This window comes from Centruroides sculpturatus, unplaced genomic scaffold (genome assembly GCF_000671375.1).
Source record: "Centruroides sculpturatus isolate CEXI.00-Female unplaced genomic scaffold, Cexi_2.0 scaffold1062, whole genome shotgun sequence".
Classification (NCBI taxonomy): Eukaryota; Metazoa; Arthropoda; class Arachnida; order Scorpiones; family Buthidae; genus Centruroides; species Centruroides sculpturatus.
The window spans coordinates 177,316-198,007 of NW_019385225.1; the positions used below are offsets into that span (position 1 = coordinate 177,316).

The following is a 20,692-nucleotide window of genomic DNA, read 5'->3' on the forward strand; positions in this document are numbered from 1 at the left end:
TCCGCCGTTTCTACACCATCAGCAATCCTTAAAAACAATTCACAAGTTTCCGAGACGACCTTCCTTTTTAGGCTACTGTTTCGGCAAAAAATGTAAATATAGGTAAAGCGTCCTCTGGTGTTTATTAGCCATTTTTCACAATATCACATTTTAAGTAAAAATAGTAAAATAAACTATGGCCGGCGTAAATTACATTTTTAAAAAATTGTATAAATACAAAACGACATATTCACAAAGGNAAAAAAAAACAAATTTTATCATTATTTGAAGTCTAAGATCACTTAAAACAATTGATGATATTTATAATGTACAGAAATGTTAAATAATTCAATTTATAATTATTAAAATCAGATAGGTCACTATCTTCTATTATCTCTAGACCATATTTATTGGTTTAATCATTTTTATTACAGCCCAAAAATAACTCAGGTAATTAGACTTAATTGATTAATTAAGAAACTCAGGCTTTTGCATGAGTTATATGTTGCAATATAATTTATTTATTTAGTAAACTTATTGTGCTTTAGATACATTGAAGATAAATTATTTGTTTAATAATTTATTACTTTTTAGGAGAAGTAATGGTATGTGTTTTGGATTTTAAGAGAGAAGTTGGACTTTGGCATAGTATTCTAACTGTAAGTATTGACTACTTATAAATATTTTAGATTTATTTATATTAAAATTACAATAAATTTTATTATAATAAAATTACCATCTCATAATATTTTCAAGTTAAAGGCTATTCTTAACTAATTATGTTGATTTCCTACTATAATCTCCATTGCTACAAATGAACTTACTAAAAAAACTTAAAATTTTTTAGATGACTGCGTTAAATGTCAAAAAGTTTTATTCTCATTCTCAGTTCTACAATTGAATGTTAAGAAAAAACTCAAAAGTAGTGTAAATCTAAAGTATCAAAAAAAATATTTACAATATATTACTAATGCTTCCGACTCATGAGGAATTCTGGATGAATGTTATTCTTAAGATTATCCAAATTTTTTTTTGTTTACAAGCATCCTAATTTAACACTTCAAAGTTTAAAATAAATAAGATATATTCAAACACAAAGATATACCGTATTTACTCGGATATAGGACGAGGTGCGACTTTAAAGATCAAAATAAAGAAAATTAGATTTATTAATACAATTCTAATTTTATTTTGTTTAATCACAAATAAAATATGAAATGCACGTAAATGCACACATTGTCCCACAAAAGTTACTAGCATTTTAAACTTCAAGGAAAAATCTTGTAAAATCAACATAATTTGTTCATGTAAAGTTGAACAATCGGGAACCTTTTTTTTTTTTTTATTCTTAACAGTCGAATTCACTCTTCGTCGATTAAACTTATGAGTTTCTCCAAATTCTGATTTCCAAATGGGAAAGAATTAAAATTTATATCAGGCTCCCATGTAATTTTAGAATTCAATTCAAAAGTTTTGCTTTTCGTATTGCTACTCGCTTTTACTCCTGACAATACACAAGAACGATTTAAATGATCCAGATAAAATACTTTTGCTTTTAAACACCAGAAGATGAGAATCCGGTAAAAAATGCAAATACACAGTTCACAAAAATTATTGAAAAAATGCAAAGAATCTTTTGCTCACACACATATAGGATGATCTAAGTTTTTGAAGCAGTGAAAAATGAATAAAAACTCATCTTCGAGTAAATATGGTATAAATAGAAACAAACATAAATACAAATGAAAGAAATTTTAATAGATTTGCCTGTTTTGGGAGTATTACAGAAATTAGTTTTGGAATTTGTGAAGCATGAAATGAAATTTTTGAGAAGTATAATGAAAAATTCTACAAAAATTTAATTATGTATATGATCTTAAGGTGATTTAGAAGAGGGAAAAAAATCAGTATGAACACTTTGTAAGAGTCAACAACTCTAACAACAATAATAATATGAATTTGTTTACAAATAGACCAAATGGTTGACAAGGACGTTTATTTTCTAGTATTAAAATTTGATCAAAAAATAGAAAGTTTTCTACATCTGTAGAAAACCTGCAATAATCCCCAGTATAATGGCACTTTAATTAAATATTTTAAAAAGTAAAATAGCAACTTTTTAAAGTAATATGTAAGAGCATTATTATTTACAATAGACAGATGAGAGCAACAAGAGGGGTTGGATTTTATAAGATAATCTATTTGGCTAAAAACTGCCTTGATTATCTAAACAGTCTGATTTCTAAACTTAAGAGTCTAGATCAGTGTTTCCCAATGTGGGGCCCACACCTCACGGGGGCAATTCGAAAATGGACTCGTCCAGAGTTTAAGTTAACCGCATAGCTGCTGAATATGTTAGGGGGTCATAAGAATTTTAGAAAGGCTTAGGTAGGGCATATCACAAAAAAGGTTGGGAAACACTGGTCTAGATAGAGAGCAGTAGAAGATTGCAATATACAAGTATGAACAAAGAAGTACTAGGATTCAGACTTTATGTCACAAGACTAAATGCAAAAAAGCTGATAAAATAAAGTATCTTTTCAGCAAATTTGTGACTGCAGTAACTTGTCAGAAGTTCACATTATATATATTAATAAAAAAAATGAAAGAGATGATATGATACTCAGTCAATCAGGAGATACAGATCCTGTTTAGTCATCTGATTGGTAGAGATAGAAGTTTTATATTAGTAGCATGTGTAGGGGTCTGCATTAAAGATTACCAGGCATAAAAAGCATCAGCAGTAAGACTAGAATTTGCATGACATTAACAGAGACAATATTAAACAATGAAAATAAAATGAGATGAAATCTCCATAGTTGTATCAAAGTCTAAGAAAATATACTGTATGGTTACTAATGAAATGATAATTGTGTAAACTTAGAGCAAGTTTTAATTAACTTGCAATCACATATTGTAGCAGCAATTTTCCACACCTACTACGTTTTCACAAGCATTTTTCAACAAATTCACTTACTTAGCTCTTCTTCCATTATATTCTTATGCTATAAAAATGTTACCCATTTAAATATGTAAAAGTTTTGGTTAAAGAAAAATTTTTTTCTGCTTTATCACAGGCCTTCAAAACCACTGCAGAAAATTGCTGTCTTATGCATGCAATTGCATACAATTTTTCTTTATTGGAACATAGGGTTCCTATGCACCTGGAAAGTCAGGGATTTTCATTAGTATTCAGTAAAAGTCATGAAATGTCAGGGAATTTGCTTCCTTGGCTCCCCTGTTGATTTTTTGCTGACAATATGCTTGACTAAGTTCATCTTCAGGTAGCAAGAAGTAACGTGATGCAATACAACTTATGAAAAGGGATGCATAATATTTTCAGGACCCAAAATTTCTCCCAAACTTCCACAAAAATTTATAAAATATATAAAATGATAAATAATTTAAATGGTAATTATAATTTTTCATTTTAATAATTTTGATTGCATAACAAAACACTTTCTGATTTTTTTTCCAGTTTATTAATATTTTATAAAGTTCAGGAAATTTATTAAGAAATAAATTTAATAAATATATACTTTTGTACTTGGACTATATAGAATTTGTTAATGAATAATAAAAAATAATTGTTTTTTTTTTCTTTTCTTTTTCAAATCAATGTAGATTTATGGTTGTGGATTAATAACATAATAACAGAATTTTAATAAAACGTTTTATTTTTATTTTTAATAATTTGACAGTTATAAGAAAAATATTAATACTGTGTATTGGCATTATTATTTTTTACTTAAAATATTATTACAAGTACTTTCAACAAATTACAGATTGTCTTCTTCGGGCATAGAATAATGGAATTTTAATGTGACCTTACAATTTAAACGTATACGTTAATGTGTTCCAGATGGCAAATTAATGTATATTTTAAACACATTAACACATTAATATATATTTTAAATTGTAAGGTTCCATTAAGATTCCATTATTCTATGTGTGAAGAAGACAATCTGTAATTTGTCAAAAGTACTTGTAGTAATATTTCAAGTAAAAAATAACAACATTGATAGACAGTATTAATATTTTTCTTAAAGTTTTTGGCATTGGAAGAAGCAATTATAAAAAATATATAACTATTATTTAGAAAAAGTAACTAATTCAAATGCTGTTTTATTTTGTCAATGTGCCATACTGTAAGTGATGTGAGGGTCAGGGAATTTGTACAAAGTTAGTCATGGAAAGTCATTGAAATTAAAATAAAAATCTGAGTAGGAACTCTGAACACAATCACATACATAGGGTAGCAAATTTCTGCTTTGATGTCATTTTCAGTAATCTGACATTTTGGAGTCCTCTTACAATTGCTGCAATAAGTAAGCAAGACATCATGGATATTTATCAGCTGTGCGTGAAGTAACAGTATGGTGGTCTGCAAATTGCTACCTTGAAGGCTTGCCTCTGTAAGATAATATGACACTGTGACCTTCAACAATTTAAATGTTTTTACAGCTTTATTTTATGCCTGAAAAATATAGAAAAATAATTTTATGGTCTCTCTAAGAAACACTTGAACCCTCCCATTCTTTATTTCCAACTGAAATCATTTCACACTAGCATATGCTATAAGCTTTAAAGAGCTAGCTTCCTATAGCTTCCTACGGAAACTTGATCAAGGACATTATTCTGTAAACAAAACAGTATCTCATATTTTGTTGAAATTTGGCACATACAGAAAAGATTTTTCAGGGTTGTCTCATTCAAGGAACAGCAATTATGTGCAGCATAATTGTGTGAAAAAATAACTTGATGTGATTGTGGATTAATAAAAAAAATTAAATAAAGGCTTGGATCTAGATCCATAGATGTGACTCATATAGCAAGTTTGTAACAAATTATAAGATATCAGCATATAAAAATAACTTACAAGTTTATCTAAAGATTTCAACTATACATTGTTGTGTTAGTATAAATCTCAGGTTCTATTTGTGAGTTTTCAGGTTTAATTTGTTATGATGGTAGTGTAATACTTTTCCAAAAAAATGAAGAAACATAATTATATTACATTTCTTCCTTTATATTATTTTTTAAAGGTTTTTAAACTTAAGATACTAGATTTGATGTTTTTTCTTATATATTTTTACAGAAAATTCAAAAATATATAGTGACAAATGTAATTAGCATATATTAAAATAATGAATTGTTTCCATTACAGAGTGTTTTAAATGGAATGCATGTTATATTTATTCCATATTCTTTAATGAAAATCAATCCTGCATCTTGGATGCTTATGATAACCAAATTTAAAGGTAAGAATACTAGTTAAGAACATTATAATTGTAAAACTAATTATTTAGAGTTTGTTTACAGTCATGGTACTGTGACAGCTAAGTTCATGAGAGTTACATTACATTCATTATTATTCACTTTGTTAGAACGTTCAACTATAAATGTTTTTGATCAAACATGGTCAACTTGGCAATGGTTGAGTTTGGTGACAGATTTTAATTTTGCATTGTTTTATTTTTAATACATGAAGTTTAATTGGAAGAAATCGTGAATATAAAATAAAAAAATGTTATTAATTGTACTTTTTCTTTTTCAATATATTTATGAAGCTTACAATTTTGAGAAATCTAAAAATCTGTACATACTGGTAACTAAAACTCATCCTAGACTGCAATTTCTTACTAACTAAACACACTCAAGCAAACCTTTAAATATGCAGCCGTATTTATTAAATTCTAACGTTTTCGGTCATATTCAATGACCTTTCTCAAGAAAAAACAGAAAAAATCGAACTCCGAACTTGAATTAACGATACAAGCGTTTTGGAACGTTTTTTGAGGTCATTGAATATGACCGAAAACGTTAGAATTTAATAAATACGGCTGCATATTTAAAGGTTTGCTTGAGTGTGTTTAATACTGGTAACTTTTAAGTATTTTGAAGTAAATACAACTGTTCGGTTAACAAACGGTTTGGACTGCAAACAAATCAGACAATGAACACTTTTGCAAAAGATTTTTATGTTCGGACAATGATGTTATGTTCGGTTTGTCTCTTATTGTTGGGCTTGCATGGAGTTTTTTGATTTTCTTCCAGTGTCTAATGCCTAAGTAGGGACCAGTTTCTCAGGAAGTACACTTTCTTGTCAGATGACCCATTTGTTGCATTGCCTTAATCCATCACTCTAATCCAATCCTTATTCTAATCACACCTCTTCATCATTTCTACAATACAGGGTGTCCACCATGAACCTGACACATTTGTTTTGACTGCCATATTGAAATGCAAGGTAGTAATCAGATGTTGTGCATTCCATTAAGGTGGAGAAACTGTGGAAATTGTGTAGATAATTTTGAAAACCCACTAAAGTGACTGTAAGTGGCATGGCAGTAGTCAAATGCAAAATGGCTTCTCCACAACAGCGGGCACAAGTTGTGTGGTGGTATGCTGAAACAAATTCCATGATTCAAGTGCAACAGAACTTTCGTCTCATGTTTGGAAAGGTGCCACCCTCGAGGAACTCTCTCAAGTTACGGAAACAACACTTCTTGACGAAGGAAACCATGTTAAAATCACATGGCGGTGGCAATCCAGGCACAATTTCTCGATTGTTTGATTGGACTTAGACCTTTTCTTTTAGGGATTTGTCAAGGACAAGGTTTATACTGGTGTCAAAATTTGTGACCTTCAACATCTCCATGTGAGCATTCACAATGCTGTTGCTGCCGTCATGCCCAAGATGCTTGAAAGAACCTGGCAGGAAATGAAGTATAAACTTGATGTTCTACTTGCAACAAAAGGAAGCTCGTGTAGAGGTTCACTGATTTTTTAATAAAACTTTTTTGAGTTTTTCATCATAAAATGTGCATTACTTTACATCCTTCCTGAGCGGTAGATTTTTTACAACAGTTTCAAATGTATCAGGTTCATGGTGGACATCCTTTATATTAAAATAATAAAATAAACAGTTTTTTTTTTTTAGTCTGTAAAACTAAAACATTTAAATATAATAAATAAATGTGGTTAAATTACTACTTTAAAAATATTCCTTAGAATAAAATATGCAGAAACTATATTATGTTGAATAAATTGTAAAAAATAACAGAATAGAAAAATGTCTGGTGTATATTGCAATAAGTTTGTTTTATCAGAAAGGAATTACTTCTGGTAGACAAGTTAACACTACTAGAAATAATCAAAGTAAATACTATCAAATGAAAATTAGTTGATAATATCTTTGTTCTAATAAAATTCATCAAATGAAGTACATATTAGACATTTGTTATTGTTTTGAATTTAAATGACATTATTATTAATACATTTTTATTGTATGGATTATTTTAAGTGTTATGAAATTTCTTTCATAACAGTTTCTCAGTTTTAAAATATACAGTAGACTCCATTTATTGTAATCACAGATATTGTATTCAGTTGGTTAATGTTATCAGAAATTTACAAAATATACAAGATATAATTAATAAATCTTCAAGTTAAACAGGTTTTTGTTTTAATGTTTTTTTTTCCTTTAAATATAATCAGTGAAACCAAAATTTCCATTAATTGTAATCTTATTTATTTATTTTGCTTAATGTTATCGGTTGGTTATTCTTATCAATATAGGCAAATCCAAAAGCAGATTCTACTGTGTATATGTATATATATAAATGTATGTTTTTGCATAAAAGAAAAATAGAACTGTAAATAATTTTATAGTATATTTAGTTCACGTAAAATTAAATTATTTTTCTTCTTCTTTCAGCTAGTGTTGCAGTTTGTAAGTCTCGTGATTTGCATTGGGGTTTATTGGCAACTAAAGATCATAAAGATGTTAATTTGAGCTCTCTTCGTTTATTATTGGTGGCAGATGGATCAAATCCATGTAAGTTTAGTTTAAATTAAATATCGCACAAATTAATTTGTTTTATTTGAAATGAGCTGAATTATAAATATAATTATATAATAATATCGTTGTGCAGAATATATTTAAAGTTAATACTATATTTTAAAAAATTTGATAACTCTGGGATGATAAAACTGGCAAAAATGCATGGGCCTCAAGATAACTCAAGCAGTGCCAGATTTAATGTTACATAATGTGTACATGTTCAAATTAAATCATTATGGTTACTGAATAAAAGAATCCTCTTATTTAGTCACAGTTTGGGTTTATTTTTTATGTAGATTTTAATATATAGAAAGTTTTTCTAAAAGTTCTACTTTATCTTGTAATAGACAAAAATGTTTACTGCAGTTATAGAGAGAAAATGAAATCATTTGAAATTTTTATTTGATCAGCAAATCTTTTATAAATTTAAATTTTCTGTTTTTGTATTTAATTATTAAAACATTTTGGTGTATTTATTAATTGAGAAGACAGGAAAAGAAAGAATAAAACTGAATCTTCAAGACAAAAAAAAGGAAAAAGTATAAGTAATTATCCTTGATACATCAAAATGTATTAATAAATGAAAAAACAATAAATTTAAATTTTCATAAGATTTTTTAAATTTTAAATTTTTATAAGAATTTTATAAGATTATAAGGAAAAAAAACATCTTTTATCATATAAAGGATGTTTTTTTTATTTACTATTCTTATAATTACAGTAAAGCTTGTCTAAAATAGAACTGAATAAATTGGAAACCTGCCTAAATGGAAAAAATTCTTTGGAATAAAGCAGTTTTTCTGTTGAATCTTACTAAAAGCTGGAAATCTGTTCAATGTAGAAACAGAAGAGGCTTTTGGGTACAAAGAATGTAACATAACATGGATAAAGCAGAAAGTCAAAATTTCGCTGGTAGGCAAATAAGTAAACTGTCTCCAAGTATAGCCATTACTACAGAACATGATAAAATGTATTCTGAGAACAATATTGAATGTTAAAGAAATGAAGGGCACATGACGAGGATATACGGGCAAAACGTTTTTGTTAATATTAATCTTTGTTTTCCTATAAGACGTGGCCAGCATAGCCATACATACAAAGTCAGATGTGCTTTACATATATGGACTTGCTGGCCAAGTCTTACAGAAAAATAGTGGTGAAGCTGTGCAGGACATTGGAGAAATTGGACTTTCTCCTCCAATGTCAGTCTTAGTCTTTGTTGGAATTAACCAGGAGCAAAATCAAATATTTTTAAAAAATCAAGAATTTTCAAGAATTAAACAAGTTCTTGAGAACAAGAAATGAATATAATTTGTGAAAACAATGAGACTAGGATAACATGGTGCTACCTATTTCTCCTCTACAGAATAATTAATATAGCTAAATAGTACCAAATATTTGAAAACAAGTTGATTAACATGTTGATAATTACAGAGATTGGAGTATTAAAATTCTGGAGAAGTCAGATCACAGAACAACTTAGTCTCTGTGTTATTGTAATGTAATTAGAATTTTTGACAGCGAATCAAGACACTAGTTTTTGAAACTTGAATTGTCCTGTTTGTTATGGTATGACACATATTCAAGTATATAGCACAAGTTCTTAGGAACAATGAGAATTTTTTGCAATAGAATAGTTATCAATTCTTACATTTGTATACTCCATCTTTAGTTGGAATCACTTTGGATTCATTTGGATTAAGCCTAGTAATAAAATTTCTTTATACAGTACATTTAAAAGTGATTTTACTTGTACTATAAAAAATGAACATATCTGGTGTAGTTTAAAGATAAAAATGAAAAAGTAGTAAAAATGGAAACTTGCTAAAATGAATAAAATAATTTGGTACCATGCCATTCTAGTTTATTCAGGTTTTACTGTAATATAGTAGATGAATTAAAATTAAATAGAGCATTTTGTTCAATTTTTTATTATTTTAATTTTGATGTAATCACTGAACAGAATCAAATTTATTTAAAGTTAAGTTAAGATTTAAAAATTAAAGCTAAGAACAGTTATTATCTATTAGTTTTAAAGTATAATATGGAAACTTAACATCTCATACTGATAATTATAATTTTGAATGTACCTGGCATGTTATATACAGTTACAGGAAATTTATTATAAATTCAAATGTTATGTAATAGTTAAATTCTCATTTTATCATTAAATATATTAAACAAATAATAACAAATTCATTTCACTACAAATATAAAACAAAAGGGAACAAATTTCATGTAAACAGTTTGCCTTCGTTAAGAAAATTAATATATCCAAATGGTAATTACTAAATTATGAAGTAATTAAAATGAGAACAGATTAATTTTCAATTTTAAGCAGTTTGTTATTTTTATAACAAACTGCTTAAAATTCAAAACAATCAGAATGTGAAAATATTTATTAATTAGATTGCATTCAGATTGGATAAACAGATTTTATTGTATAAATAGCAGTTTTATTGTTTAGTATGTATTGTATGTCATTTTATGACTAGTGTTTGTAGTTTTGCATGTTACTTTCCTGACTGTTCTAGAATATAACATAGGGAAATTATGGAAATTAGTTAGTTTCTTGCATTTCATAACATATATTATTATTACATTATTATGTATGTACTGTACCTACCTACATACAAACATATCTATGAAAAAGTTTAGTACAGAATTACGTTTACAGAAAAGCTGTACTGGAAAGAGAAATATTAGATAATTTTCACTTTATCAAATACAATATTTGTATAGCTTATATACTTTTTTTTTTTTTTTTAGTGTAAACTAAGTGAAGTTGATTAAACAAAAAACTTAAAAGTACTTTGAGGCCTGAAACATTAACATAAAAAACATCTTCCTGTGACACAAGATGTAAAAACAAATGCATGCGATAGCATTTTAGTTCATCAGGAAGTCATTAAAGTAGTCAGTATTTAGTAATATATTCTTTTCTTTTCATGGCATCAGCAATCATCCTGACAACTTTTGATTTCATTTTACAGGAAAAAAAAAAAACAAATGTTAAACAAAAATAACAAATTCAGTGAAATGTGTTAAGCTTTTTTTAGGGCAACAGGTACACATACACTTGTTGTCCAGTATGCATGAACTGTAGAATTTACATTTTTTTTAGGAATATTCTTAAATGTAATCATTACTCATTAAATTAATTAATCAATAATTGCTAATATTTTGTCTGTAGTAGCAAATCTAACTGATGATTACTTTTATTAACTGAGTGGTTAAAAATTACCATTACTAATTATATTTAATATAGTACGATTAGATAATTTTATTATTATTATTATTATATAGTATAAAATAAAATATTAGTTATTAATAATAATATATGTTATTGGAAAATTATTTGATATATAATTTAAAAAACTTTTTTAGGGTCATTATCTTCTTGTGATCAGTTTGTTAGTGTTTTTCATAGTCGTGGGCTTTCACCGGATGCTGTGTGTCCTTGTGCAAGTTCGTCTGAAGCTTTAACGGTTGCTATCAGAAGGTAATTGATGTTTTGGTTAAATTTCAGTTAGTAAGTTATACCAATATTTATATTTTTTAAATAGAATAAAAGTATATTCTATTATTATATTTTTCTTTTTCCTGCAAAATTTCTTTAGGCCTGGAAGAACAGGTACAGGTGCTAGTGGAAGAGGGGTTTTATCTATGTCAGCTCTTAGTTTTGGAGTTATACGTGTTGATCAAGAAAACAGTTTAACGTCTTTAACATTACAAGACTGTGGCCAAATTATGCCTGGAGGTAAACCATTATTAATAAACAAATCATAAGTCAAATATCTTCTCATATTTTGGGCCATTTCTAAAAGTTTTGAAAATTAATTATCGCTAATTTCAAACTGTAACTATATTTTAGCCATTAATGATTAGTTTTGAATATCTGGAAGAAAAGAATTATGATTTCATTTCAGCCATAGAGAATTCAAGGCAGTTAGTTACTTAGATGATATAACAACATATCTGCACATTATACCAATTGTTCAAATTACTCTTTGAATTATTTTCTTTTAGAGATTTTAAGTGAATTTAATCATTTCTAATTAAGTTGAAAATGAGATGACACCAATGGCTAATTTCTAGTTCCAAATTATAATGATTAACTTTTTAAATTATGGCATTATGACTTTAAAAAAATTAATGATATTTGGTTGTATTTAAATTATTATTGTTTATGAAATTTATTTATCATGTATTGATGAAAATAATTTTTTTTTATTAGCTGTGGTAGCAGTTGTAAAAATCAATGGCCTGCCATATCTATGCAAAACAGATGAGGTGGGTGAAATATGTGTTAGTAGCAATGCAACTGGTTCTTCTTATTGGGGATTACAGGGTCTCACAAACACAGTTTTTAAGGTAATGTTAAACATTTTATTAAAAACACCAAGATGTTATAATCTAATATTAACAATTAATAATTTATAAAAATTATTGTATAAATTCATAATGTTTTTTAATTATAATATAAAATAAAATATAATTAGTTTTGTTATTGTTTCATTTAATAATAATAATTTGTTATTTAAATAATTATAATTAATTATAGAAGCTGTTCTTATTCTTGCATGTTGTTTAATTCTGTTATCTGAAGATGATAAGTTTAACTTATTACAAATACTTGTAAATAAGTTCAACTTTTATATTGTGATAATAAAACAACAGTTATTTTATATATTTATCTTTCCATGGTATTTGTCACTTTTGTAATGTAATTTTATTTTATTACTGAATAAATTATAAATAATACAACAAAGTAAATAGATTTCAATAGTTTTTTTTTTTTAATTTGGCACAAATGTTTTTAATTTTATACATAGAACAGTTCAAAAGTCAGTTAACTGAAATATATATTTTTTTAAAGATTATTTTAAGTACAATTAAAATTGATAAGGAACAGTTGTGTGGTATTATTCATAGTTTAATCACTTCAATAAAATTGACTAAATTGCATTTAATAATTATTTCTAACTGGCTTTAATGATTTTTAAAATACATCTTGGTTAACTGAATTTTCAGTCCCTATATATTAGTTAATGTTACACAAGTCTCCAAAAGTTGGAATATAACAAATTAAAACTGCTTGCCATACACAGTCTTCCAGAAAATAATATGTATAGGAATCAAATAAAAACAGAACATTTTCAGTCTCAGGGCCTACATCAAGTGTTAATCATTACAGAGATTCTAAATTTAGAACTTTTTTACAAATATATTTTGTGGACGTCAAAAGAACATATTTGTAAAGAAATGTTCTAAATTTAGAATTTCTGCTAATGTTCTGTAACAATTGACACTTGATGCAGGCTCCTGAAAGAAGCCAAAAACATTCTGTTTTTTATTTGATTCTAATATATTTTGTTTGCTGGAAGACTCTGTGTATATTATGTCATTTTAATTTACTTAATGTTATAATAAATTCTTATTATTTACTATATATATATATATTTCAAGGTACTCATCATATTATATAACTGTCTTTCATGTGTTTCTGTAAATATCAGTTTTGTAATAAATATTAAAATTTTATTTGTTTTAGACACAGCCACTTTATCCAGACGGACATCCCTTCAGTGATCAAGTATTCATTCGTTCAGGATTATTAGGCTTTATGGGACCTGTAAGTTTATAAATTTTTATAATTTACTACTGATTTTCCTTTTTTTTTAATACAAAGTAAATAAATAAAAATAAAATGCTATAAATTTATTTTGAGTTATTCAGAATATATAAACAATTTATAATACCAATAGATTTTCATTATTTCTTACATGTTTCTTCAAATTTATTATTAATGAAAAAACAATTTACATAATCAATGTAACTTTTATGTAGTATATGCACTTATTTCAAATATTTTAATATTTGTATTTATTAGTTATTATTTATAACAGAAATGTTATCATAGTCTTTATATAAAAATAAATTGAGTAACTTTGTGGTTAAATAGCACATCCCATAAAACTATAAAAAATAAATTATTAGCAAGGTTGCGGTCAAAGTTTTCATCTCTAAAATGTGAACGTTGAGCGCTGCTATCTTGTAAGTGTCATTTGACATTCACATTTTAATTAACAAATTTGACGCTCACAATTAACAAATTTGGATTGGTATGTCATCAATCCATCTTCTAAGAAATTTTCACAGTTCAATTAATTAGTGCATGTCCCATAAGTTGTACACCAATATTAATAAAACATTGCATATTAAAGTGTTGGTGAATTGAACACAGTCCTTGGTTTTTTTTTTTTTTTTTTTTTTTTATTGGTTAAACATCATGTTTTTTGAACGTTCCACAGAAAATTGTTTCGATTCCATGGTTTCATACTTTGCTTCACTTGACTCGCTCACCTCATAGGCTTGGCTCACTTATTCTCAATAGAGATTAGTTTTTATAATGCCTTAAATTTTTTTATAATATTCTTTTTAGTTTATTTTATTCATACTTCCTGCTTCAATTTAGAAAAATTTTAGACCTATAAATTCTCACTGTTGTCTGTCTATCCATCTATCTGCCTTTCCTTAATCTTGAGAATGGAGTTAGCTAGATGAAAGACGAGACCAGATATGAAAACCTTAGGGGCAGGAGGCCCTGATTATTTAATTCTGTGATCTCAATATTGGAAAAACTTTATAGTAGTCTTTTTGAAATTTTTACAAATAGTTTGTTACATATAGAAAAACATCTTTTTATCAATTAAATTTACCTGTGAAATAGAAAAATAATTTAGTTTTATTTTATAAATTTTGTATTTATCTTAGAAATACTCATTTTTTTTTTTTGTGGAAAAATCTTCAATTAAATTTCTAGCAAAATTAAAAGTTTTATATAGTTTAATAATCTATGTAAATGAACTGTTTCATTTCAATTATAATTATTATATTAAGTATTATATCTAAATATATAAAATTACTTGTCCTGACTGACTGACTGATTTATCACTGCCCAGAGCAAACCGCTGAACCTAAAGTGGTGAAATTTGGTACACAGTTAGGGTACATCATGAAAATGCATGCTAAGAAGGGATTTTTCAAAATTCCCCTGCAGGGGAGAGGGAGAGCATTAATGCTTAACCTGAAGAATGGCTTTTAAAATTGATTTCCATACTTTCCCTTAAATTGATAACATTTCAGACATTGTTATAAATATTTTTATATATTTCGATTTTTTAACCAAATATTCGAACCATTTTAAATTTGAATTTGTTATTACATATTGGTTCGATTATAGAATGATTGTAAATGTTCCAGAAAATTGATCAAATTGAAAACATTTCCTTTGATTCTCAGCGGTAGGTGTTATATAACAATTACTATGGTTGTTGAAATATTGAATATAAATGGGGTTTGCTTGCAAAATCCGCACAGGCGAAGTCGTGGATAACAGCTAGTATTTTTATAAATTTAAAAAAAAAATTGTTTACCATTTATCATCGCTACCATTTATTTATTTATTTCACTTATTTTCTTGTATAAGATTTTTTTTTAAAAGTCAGCTTTTTACATTATAATTTCATATAATGTTTTTTAGTGTATTTTTATATTGAAATATATATTTTTTTACTTAAGTAGTTGCTTTTTAAATTGTTTTATGCAGTTATGCTTTGTAATATTACTTTTAAAATAATAATAACATTTGAAATTTTTATTTTAGGGACTATTTTTATCAGTTTGGAGAAATTAGGTCCATAACTATGTTGGCAAGACAACAATGTGCTTTTATACAGTTTACTACAAGAACTGCTGCTGAATTAGCTGCTGAAAAAGCATTTAATAAACTTATTTTATGTGGTAGGAGATTGACAATTAAATGGGGTAGGTCTCAAGCAAAATCTTCTGTACCCACTACTAAAGAAGGAGAAGGGAAGAAATTGGAACCAGTTCCAGGACTTCCAGGAGGTAATATTTTTTCTGAATTACAAATATCGAGAATTTGTGATAACATAATTCTGAATCTTAAATTGTTTTTCTCAGCTTTACCTCCACCACCTGATGAATTAACAAACAATTATTTCAATCTTGCACCAACTGCACAAAATTTACCACCGCCACCTATTCCGCATCCAGCAATGATGCCCCATCCTCCTCCAATGGGTAAGTTTTCAAGTTAAAATTTTAAGAGATTTAATATTTGATACATTACAAATTTTAAAAGTATGTATGTACACCATATTCATAAATATATTTGAATATCATATTGTTGCATGTCATGCAGCAAGACAAAAATGAAAAAATTTATTCTGATAACACAAACCATTGAAATTGTAAACTTTTTGTTCATTGCAACGTGTTATTGAGGCATCATGACAAATGCATTTATTTCATAAAATTGCCACAACATTTCAAGTTATAAATCTAGTAATTTATGTAGTTGACAATATATGATCACTAACCAAATTTTTGATGGTCTATGCATTACTTCTTTGATTACTTCATTTCTCATACAGAAAACATTCCTGTGTAAACATTCAGCAAAAGATTTTGATTCTTTCTATAAAGTTTCAAGCAATATTAATTTTTGAATTAAGATTAAATGCTTTTCAGTAACTGCATAAGTAGTTTGCATTAAAAAAATAAAATTAAAATATTCAGTTCTGACAAAACTGGTTGTTACATTTTAAAAGAAAACATTCTTTTGCATTTCTTTTCAATAAATAATTAAAAATTTGATAAATTTTTATTTTTTTATCAATATAGATGCTTTTATTACATTTTAACTACTTTTGATGATATAAATGATATATGAAGTGTTTATGCTTCAAAACTGAGACATGATGGTAAAATTCTTTGACAGCAAACCAAAGATAAACTTCTTGTATAAAAATATACTCCATCTACAAAATATCTAATTTTACTGTTGTGCTGCTGCAGCAGCAGCAGCAGCAGCGATACACAATGTTGCAAACCTGTTAAGCAAAAAAGAAATTAAAAAGTTTAGTAACAGTATAACAAGAATAATTTGAATTTGTTCATTTTTTTGCAACTATCTGTGTTCATTTCATCAATAAAAACCAATTCATGTAGATCTCTACTTCAACTGATTCTTATCGATCAGTTAGCAATGTACAGTAAATGGGTTTTAGACTTTCATTAAATTGCATTTATATTTAAGATATAATAATCAGAAGTGCTGCTAGCTGTTTGAACGCTCGTGTGCAATATCGATTATGCCGCCCTGTTTAACTACGACTACCTAAGATGAGCTTGCCAGAAAGGCTCTTTAGTGTTGTTTCATAAGGGTGTGAAAAAAGAAAAGAAATACTTTACAAAGAAAAACTATTTATTTTTATTACTAAATTATTTTTGTTTTCTTAGATGTAAAACCATATAAATATTTATCTACAGAAATTTAACTCTTCTTGCCTTTGTTTGTGAAATCTGCTATCAATTTTCTTGTATCCAAGCTGTCTAAGATTTCGTNAAGTTCTACTTTATCTTGTAATAGACAAAAATGTTTACTGCAGTTATAGAGAGAAAATGAAATCATTTGAAATTTTTATTTGATCAGCAAATCTTTTATAAATTTAAATTTTCTGTTTTTGTATTTAATTATTAAAACATTTTGGTGTATTTATTAATTGAGAAGACAGGAAAAGAAAGAATAAAACTGAATCTTCAAGACAAAAAAAAGGAAAAAGTATAAGTAATTATCCTTGATACATCAAAATGTATTAATAAATGAAAAAACAATAAATTTAAATTTTCATAAGATTTTTTAAATTTTAAATTTTTATAAGAATTTTATAAGATTATAAGGAAAAAAAACATCTTTTATCATATAAAGGATGTTTTTTTTATTTACTATTCTTATAATTACAGTAAAGCTTGTCTAAAATAGAACTGAATAAATTGGAAACCTGCCTAAATGGAAAAAATTCTTTGGAATAAAGCAGTTTTTCTGTTGAATCTTACTAAAAGCTGGAAATCTGTTCAATGTAGAAACAGAAGAGGCTTTTGGGTACAAAGAATGTAACATAACATGGATAAAGCAGAAAGTCAAAATTTCGCTGGTAGGCAAATAAGTAAACTGTCTCCAAGTATAGCCATTACTACAGAACATGATAAAATGTATTCTGAGAACAATATTGAATGTTAAAGAAATGAAGGGCACATGACGAGGATATACGGGCAAAACGTTTTTGTTAATATTAATCTTTGTTTTCCTATAAGACGTGGCCAGCATAGCCATACATACAAAGTCAGATGTGCTTTACATATATGGACTTGCGGGCCAAGTCTTACAGAAAAATAGTGGTGAAGCTGTGCAGGACATTGGAGAAATTGGACTTTCTCCTCCAATGTCAGTCTTAGTCTTTGTTGGAATTAACCAGGAGCAAAATCAAATATTTTTAAAAAATCAAGAATTTTCAAGAATTAAACAAGTTCTTGAGAACAAGAAATGAATATAATTTGTGAAAACACTGAGACTAGGATAACATGGTGTTACCTATTTCTCCTGTACAGAATAGTTAATATAGCTAAATAGTACCAAATATTTGAAAACAAGTTGATAAACATGTTGATAATTACAGAGATTGGAGTATTAAAATTCTGGAGAAGTCAGATCACAGAACAACTTAGTCTCTGTGTTATTGTAATGTAATTAGAATTTTTGACAGCGAATCAAGACACTAGTTTTTGAAACTTGAATTGTCCTGTTTGTTATGGTATGACACATATTCAAGTATATAGCACAAGTTCTTAGGAACAATGAGAATTTTTTGCAATAGAATAGTTATCAATTCTTACATTTGTATACTCCATCTTTAGTTGGAATCACTTTGGATTCATTTGGATTAAGCCTAGTAATAAAATTTCTTTATACAGTACATTTAAAAGTGATTTTACTTGTACTATAAAAAATGAACATATCTGGTGTAGTTTAAAGATAAAAATGAAAAAGTAGTAAAAATGGAAACTTGCTAAAATGAATAAAATAATTTGGTACCATGCCATTCTAGTTTATTCAGGTTTTACTGTAATATAGTAGATGAATTAAAATTAAATAGAGCATTTTGTTCAATTTTTTATTATTTTAATTTTGATGTAATCACTGAACAGAATCAAATTTATTTAAAGTTAAGTTAAGATTTAAAAATTAAAGCTAAGAACAGTTATTATCTATTAGTTTTAAAGTATAATATGGAAACTTAACATCTCATACTGATAATTATAATTTTGAATGTACCTGGCATGTTATATACAGTTACAGGAAATTTATTATAAATTCAAATGTTATGTAATAGTTAAATTCTCATTTTATCATTAAATATATTAAACAAATAATAACAAATTCATTTCACTACAAATATAAAACAAAAGGGAACAAATTTCATGTAAACAGTTTGCCTTCGTTAAGAAAATTAATATATCCAAATGGTAATTACTAAATTATGAAGTAATTAAAATGAGAACAGATTAATTTTCAATTTTAAGCAGTTTGTTATTTTTATAACAAACTGCTTAAAATTCAAAACAATCAGAATGTGAAAATATTTATTAATTAGATTGCATTCAGATTGGATAAACAGATTTTATTGTATAAATAGCAGTTTTATTGTTTAGTATGTATTGTATGTCATTTTATGACTAGTGTTTGTAGTTTTGCATGTTACTTTCCTGACTGTTCTAGAATATAACATAGGGAAATTATGGAAATTAGTTAGTTTCTTGCATTTCATAACATATATTATTATTACATTATTATGTATGTACTGTACCTACCTACATACAAACATATCTATGAAAAAGTTTAGTACAGAATTACGTTTACAGAAAAGCTGTACTGGAAAGAGAAATATTAGATAATTTTCACTTTATCAAATACAATATTTGTATAGCTTATATACTTTTTTTTTTTTTTTTAGTGTAAACTAAGTGAAGTGGATTAAACAAAAAACTTAAAAGTACTTTGAGGCCTGAAACATTAACATAAAAAACATCTTCCTGTGACACAAGATGTAAAAACAAATGCATGCGATAGCATTTTAGTTCATCAGGAAGTCATTAAAGTAGTCAGTATTTAGTAATATATTCTTTTCTTTTCATGGCATCAGCAATCATCCTGACAACTTTTGATTTCATTTTACAGGAAAAAAAAAAAACAAATGTTAAACAAAAATAACAAATTCAGTGAAATGTGTTAAGCTTTTTTTAGGGCAACAGGTACACATACACTTGTTGTCCAGTATGCATGAACTGTAGAATTTACATTTTTTTTAGGAATATTCTTAAATGTAATCATTACTCATTAAATTAATTAATCAATAATTGCTAATATTTTGTCTGTAGTAGCAAATCTAACTGATGATTACTTTTATTAACTGAGTGGTTAAAAATTACCATTACTAATTATATTTAATATAGTACGATTAGATAATTTTATTATTATTATATAGTATAAAATAAAATATTAGTTATTAATAATAATATATGTTATTGGAAAATTATTTGATATATAATTTAAAAAACTTTTTTAGGGTCATTATCTTCTTGTGATCAGTTTGTTAGTGTTTTTCATAGTCGTGGGCTTTCACCGGATGCTGTGTGTCCTTGTGCAAGTTCGTCTGAAGCTTTAACGGTTGCTATCAGAAGGTAATTGATGTTTTGGTTAAATTTCAGTTAGTAAGTTATACCAATATTTATATTTTTTAAATAGAATAAAAGTATATTCTATTATTATATTTTTCTTTTTCCTGCAAAATTTCTTTAGGCCTGGAAGAACAGGTACAGGTGCTAGTGGAAGAGGGGTTTTATCTATGTCAGCTCTTAGTTTTGGAGTTATACGTGTTGATCAAGAAAACAGTTTAACGTCTTTAACATTACAAGACTGTGGCCAAATTATGCCTGGAG

General features: G+C 26.8%; 2 protein-coding genes across 2 annotated transcripts in view; both read left to right on the forward strand.

Moving 5' to 3' along the window:
• LOC111636403 (disco-interacting protein 2 homolog C-like) overlaps nucleotides 1–20,692 on the forward strand; it is a 173,766-nt gene that overhangs the window by 124,296 nt on the left and 28,778 nt on the right. Inside the window, exons 17-29 of the mRNA XM_023381649.1 lie at nucleotides 414–429; nucleotides 574–638; nucleotides 5,147–5,240; nucleotides 7,700–7,819; nucleotides 11,213–11,327; nucleotides 11,446–11,585; nucleotides 12,063–12,199; nucleotides 13,380–13,464; nucleotides 13,826–13,829; nucleotides 15,495–15,739; nucleotides 15,815–15,934; nucleotides 20,320–20,434; nucleotides 20,553–20,692. Of these exons, the coding sequence (XP_023237417.1) occupies nucleotides 414–429; nucleotides 574–638; nucleotides 5,147–5,240; nucleotides 7,700–7,819; nucleotides 11,213–11,327; nucleotides 11,446–11,585; nucleotides 12,063–12,199; nucleotides 13,380–13,464; nucleotides 13,826–13,829; nucleotides 15,495–15,739; nucleotides 15,815–15,934; nucleotides 20,320–20,434; nucleotides 20,553–20,692 (1,396 nt within the window). The remainder of the gene's footprint in view (nucleotides 1–413; nucleotides 430–573; nucleotides 639–5,146; nucleotides 5,241–7,699; nucleotides 7,820–11,212; nucleotides 11,328–11,445; nucleotides 11,586–12,062; nucleotides 12,200–13,379; nucleotides 13,465–13,825; nucleotides 13,830–15,494; nucleotides 15,740–15,814; nucleotides 15,935–20,319; nucleotides 20,435–20,552) is intronic.
• LOC111636398 (pre-mRNA-splicing factor RBM22-like) lies at nucleotides 15,499–15,966 on the forward strand. The gene is made up of 2 exons (XM_023381643.1): nucleotides 15,499–15,739; nucleotides 15,815–15,966. The coding sequence occupies exons 1-2, from the start codon at nucleotides 15,535–15,537 to the stop codon at nucleotides 15,949–15,951; spliced, it is 342 nt and encodes a 113-aa protein (XP_023237411.1). The 5' UTR covers nucleotides 15,499–15,534; the 3' UTR covers nucleotides 15,952–15,966.